Source organism: Austrofundulus limnaeus, unplaced genomic scaffold, assembly GCF_001266775.1.
Source record: "Austrofundulus limnaeus strain Quisiro unplaced genomic scaffold, Austrofundulus_limnaeus-1.0 Scaffold511, whole genome shotgun sequence".
Classification (NCBI taxonomy): domain Eukaryota; kingdom Metazoa; phylum Chordata; class Actinopteri; order Cyprinodontiformes; family Rivulidae; genus Austrofundulus; species Austrofundulus limnaeus.
The window spans coordinates 184,754-190,252 of NW_013952913.1; the positions used below are offsets into that span (position 1 = coordinate 184,754).

At 39.0% G+C, this 5,499-nt stretch overlaps 1 protein-coding gene across 1 annotated transcript in view; it reads right to left on the minus strand.

The window, feature by feature from the left end:
- msraa (methionine sulfoxide reductase Aa) overlaps nucleotides 1–5,499 on the minus strand; it is a gene marked incomplete in the record, with an annotated part of 74,237 nt that overhangs the window by 15,495 nt on the left and 53,243 nt on the right. The window contains 2 exon segments of the mRNA XM_014025939.1: nucleotides 3,443–3,549; nucleotides 4,335–4,439. Coding sequence (XP_013881393.1) covers nucleotides 3,443–3,549; nucleotides 4,335–4,439 — 212 coding nt within the window.

Consider the following 5,499-nt stretch of genomic DNA (forward strand, 5'->3'; position numbering starts at 1 on the left):
TGAGGTTTTACAAAGATGGTAATACAAAGAGGATGCGATTTGAAGATTTTATAGTTTATAGTTTATTTAAAAAATATTAGTTGGTATTTAATTAAAAAACACTGTATTTTGAAAATTACATTACATTTCTACAAAACTGTTAAATATATTTACAAAATACACTGAATTTCAATTGTTACTGATTCAGATTAGCAAAAACCAAATATTGTTTTATGTTTAAATATCAGTTTCATGCTATAAAGAAATCCTATATTCATTCTGTCCTGAAGAGTATCTCTGATTATTAATAACAATTTATCATATCAACCATTGTCCATTATTATTGATCTTTTTTGTGAGGATTTTTTAACATTAAGATGTAATCAGGCAGACATACAGTCAGTGTTTCCCCTACCATTATACAGGCGGGGCTGGAACCTGTCCTCGCTGCCTTTGGGTGAAGGTAGGGGACACCTGGACAGGTCTCCAGTTCACCAGAGACACCTGGACAGGTCTCCAGTTTCATTAATTTTATTAATAATTATCATGAGGAGTCCTTAACTAGGATGTAGTTGGGCAATTAAATATTCATGTATGTGTAAATTTATTACCATAATTGCAGGTGAGTCGTGTAAATTTATGTTTTTATAAAACAAGTAGCCCCCCCCCCCCCACCCGCCAAGACCAATTTCCTAGGGGAAACACGTATATACACATATACATACATTTATTATTAATGATACTATAATTAAAAGGTGAGTCGTGTAAATTTATGTTTGTATCAAACAAGTAGTCCTTTGTGTTCCTCTGTACCCCTGAAGTAGCTCTCTGCCTCAAAACGATTGGTGATCTCTGCTATAGTTGGTGTTTAAATGTTTTACAATAATATAATTACATTACGTTATGTCATATTTTCAAATTTCTTGTCAACGTTAACATTTTTTGTTTGTTGGTGAGCTGCCCAAGCGGCCCTACCTCCGGGCTTAGCCGGTTTTCTGGGGGAAACCCTGATTATGATTACAGAACAGCATCTAAAGTCCCCGACTTCAGTTCAAGCTGAAGATTTTTACGATCACCAAAACTTTAATTACCATATTTTTCGTGTATAATATGATCTCATGTATAATACGACCCCCCCACTTTTTTTGCGCTTGAAAAGCATAAAAATTTAATCCTCAAACTACCTCCAATTTCATACAGACTTCAAGATTTTTCAACCTTTGCAGTCTTTATACATGTCAGTAAAATGATCATTGGACTGTTCATTTTATTTTAACAACATATGTACTAAAAGGTATTTTGACAACAAATATATATCAGCTGTAGCAGCATCATATGAATTCTGGCATTTTACACATAGTCCACCAGGAGGCGCCAACACAAAAGTCAGAGACTTCACATGAGATTTGGACCATCTTGTGGGGGAAAAGCAGATTACTTCCTACTCGCGAGCGCCCCCTCTGGTGGGGAAACGTTTTTTCAGGGAAACAAACTTTTTCAGAACACCGGTAGACGGCAGCCATTACACACGAACATGTGTTTGTTGTTGTTCCAGGAGCGGCCCGGTCACACACTAATGTCATTAGTTTGTTATCATTACTAAGGTGAAGGACTGCCTTTTTTTCACATCATGTCTTTGATCTGTTATTATCTCACTCTGAAGCACGGAGGAGTGTCAGAGGTGAGCTCGTTTCAACTGATTTTTAGGATGAGGTCTCATTTCCGGCATTTTGTGAATGAAGCCGAGATTTTAGTTAAAATACATAAGTAAAACTATTTATCCGAGTATAATACTACCCCCCAACTTTATAGATGATTTTATGGATTTAATTTTACGTATTATGCTTGAATAAATACGGTACTTTTAAAGCAAGCCGCTGAAGATAAGGTAATGCGACATCGTTCGACAAGAAGCCGACTTTCTTTTGGAGTTGGGCTTGAAGAACGTCACTTCAGTGTGAGTTCGTATCTGAGCTGCAACATTCGTGACATCTCCATTAATTAACCTTTTCACTTTCTTCTCCTCTCATCACTGTTTCCATCACTTCCTGTTCGTACGTCGTCACTCCTCCTCCCGGATTGTTTTCTTTTTACTTGACACATAAAGGACCACGGCTCAGTCAAAAAGCAAAGAGAGACTTCACTTGTCAACAGAAAAAAAAAAGTGATTTCTACTGAAAGATCCTCTTTAAGAGCTTCGTTTTGTGAGATTCTGCTGAAAGAAAATAAAAATTAAGGGTAAACAGGGTTAGGAGCGAGGACTCTAATGAAGACCACACCACGCTAGAAAAGAACAGAGGAAMCTCTCTGCCACCAGTTGCCATGGAAACAAGCCCTTTGGTGGGATGGCGGTGGAGAGGACTGGAGAGCGGCGGTGTGTGAACATCTTTTGTGCGCCGACTTTAAAGGCGTGCGAACATGTGTGTGGCGCCGACGTGCCGAGCATCTACAAACAGTTCCTGGTGTGAACAGAGGGAAGAGAGGCCTGATGGGAAATGGAGTCTGAGAGGAGGAGGAGGAGGAGGGACAAYGAAGACATGATGGTTTTTAGCCATGTCAATCGTTTTACTCTCATCAGGGAAGGGTTTATGTTTACAAAATAAAAGCATGAATTATATAAACAAAACAGATATTTTAGAAATATGGAAATGATCTCATTTAATAAATCTGAATGTTTATTTCATCTTTTGCTAATTATTTTTTTATGTTTTTCATTTTTTTCGCCTGCTTCAAATGAATGTGGGGTGATTATGTAAACACCCTTGTTTTAGATTTGCTTTCGGCAGTAGGTTCTGATGTTATCAGTCCATTAAATGGACATCATTAGCGGTTATCAGTCCCTTAGAATGGCTTCAGACTGTCCCAACAGTGCCCCCTAGTGGGTTAAAATATCAATGACATTGAATGTGTAAATAACCAAAACATATTTTAATTAGTTTTTTGTGGGGGGTTCTCGCTGTTTTCTGGCTTTCTGTGCCTGGTCTCGATCCTAGCTTTCCCACTCCCTGGTCCGGTGCTCTACCCATTGCCCTATACTGGTCCTGCAACAATGGTCTACCTTTTGGAAGCCCATGTCATTTTCTCTAAAATTAACCTTACTCGTTTTATGCCTTATACTAACCAGCCGGTTCTGGCATTATCAGTCCATTCTATGTGAAAGAGAACCTACTAGGAGCCACAGTCTGGACATTCTGAAGCCATTCTATGGGACTGATAACGACTAATAACGTCTATTTAATGGATGATAACATCCGAAGCGGGTGCTTTTGGTTCACAGTTTCATCTTTAAAAACTCCACTGCCTGCTTCCTGCGTTTGGGTTTTCATCGTGAACCGAAAAACAACATTACCTTAGTTATTTCAACAGATTTCTTTTCTCTAATCTGGATTAAGGATTTTCCATGTTGCTACCTTCAGGATGCTTTGATGCAGAAACAACAAAAACCAAACAACAATGTGTGTACCTTCTGATACTGATCTTTGGAGGCTGAAGCTTCCTGCAGCTGCTGCTGTGTGAAGGTGTAGATGGCAGAGCGGTACGTCGTCCCAATATCGTTCCCCTGACGCATCCCTGAAAACACACACACACACTATGAATCCCTATCCTTGTGGGGACTTTCCACTGACTTCCATTCATTTTTTGGGAATTTTATAACCTAACCCTGACCATTTACCCTAAAACTAACCTCACAGGTACCTACCTGACACTAAAACTAACCTAAACTCAATTCACACCTTGGTCCTAAACCCAACCACCACACCCACCAATGGCGTTTAAACCAAATGAGGACTCGACTTTTGTCCCCTAATGCACCAGTTGTCCCCAAATGTAGGCATTTTGTCTTAAAATTGCCCCCAAATGTCACTAGAAACAACCCCCCCCCCCCCCCACACACACACATACACACATAGGTTGCAATAAAAACCTAAAGGATTTCAGCTGACATGAGGCGTTTGTGCTCAGTTCTTGGAGAACAGAACATCACTTCATGTGAAAACAACAGCTGACAGCTTTTCCAAAAATTCACAAGACCTGTCTGTCTTGGCAGAACTGAAAGGTTTTTCTTTTTTTTTTTGACTAATTTCGTCATTTCACTGTCAGCTTGTCAGCTTGTCATCTGCAGTGTGTGTTGTTCGATCCATCAGTCACAAAAAGGTACAGACTTCAACGCTTCCTCAAAACTGTAGATGATTCATTTGTGACCGGCTGTCGATAAACAGTTGCTCTGAAATAACTAGAGCTAGACCCCAGCTTTTGTTACTTTTTTTAGTTTATCGGAGCACAAAGTGCTTTTACGTTCAACAAAAATGAAACGTTGCATTTCTCCTGTGGAGGTGAAGGTCTGGTTTTCCTACCTTGAGTAGGGTCGTGGCTCTCCCAGAAGACTTGGAGAAGACGGGCGAAGCTGATCTGTTCTGGATAGAAAACGACTCGAACCACTTCCGTGTGTCCCGTTCTGCCTGCAAAACACCAGAATCATCAGCCATTAAATCACAGATACAATTTAAACTGATTTGATTTGTGTTAGAAACTGGTCTTACAAATCACAACTTTATTCAGCTACTCAAAGAAACATTTTATTATGTTATTTTATGTCTTTAGAGCCTTCAAACAAGAAAACGTCCAGAGAGTGTGTTTGTCTGTCACCAAAATATCTCATTAATTAATAAATGGACTTTAACTCGGATGTACGCGAGTCTGGACAACACGCCTTGAGGGTCCATTTGTGTGGACGATCTTAAGACGGATTTTCTAAGCAGAAACCCAAAATACCTGGACAGGTGACTGACCTCATCTTTAAAGGTAAAGCTGGCTGTTATGAACTTCGCTGTCTGGCCGACGCTGAGCAGAGAACGTCTTGCCTCTCTGGTTAACCCAYATTATTTAAGTTAAAGTTAGGAGAGCTAACACCTTACTTCCTTCCTTTTCTTAAAACCTACCTTGCCAAACTTGCCTCAAATGTCTGGTATTCAACATCTAAGCTCGACGTTTGTGTTCTATTTAAGTATCTGATTGACAGTTACGAAGCTCAAAGCGCTTCTTATTGTTGGTCCTAAACTTTTATAGGAAATTGATTGCACACAATTAAGTGTACTGTAGTGATTTTGTAAAAAAAATTATCACATTTATTTATGGATCAAATCAAAATTCACTGACTGAGAGTCACTTTTGTGTGCCCATTCATTTTGCACGGGATGAATATTTTCCTGACAATAAAGAGATCCTTGCTAAAATAAATTCCTTATAACCTTGTTATAAGAAGGTACGGTTAAACCCTTACAGTAGAGAAGAATCTGACGTTTCTTTAGATTATTCTGAGTCTATCAGAGATGAAGAAGAGTCAGAGTTCAAATCAGGGCTGCCACGATTAATCGATTAATCGACGACTAATTGATTATTAAAATAATCGATGACTAATTTAATAATCGATTGTTTGTTTTTTTTTGTTGTTGTTGTTCTTTACTTTGTTTTTCTTTCCAAACTGCTTTGACTCCTTCCACTGCCACGTCTGCCTTTCTG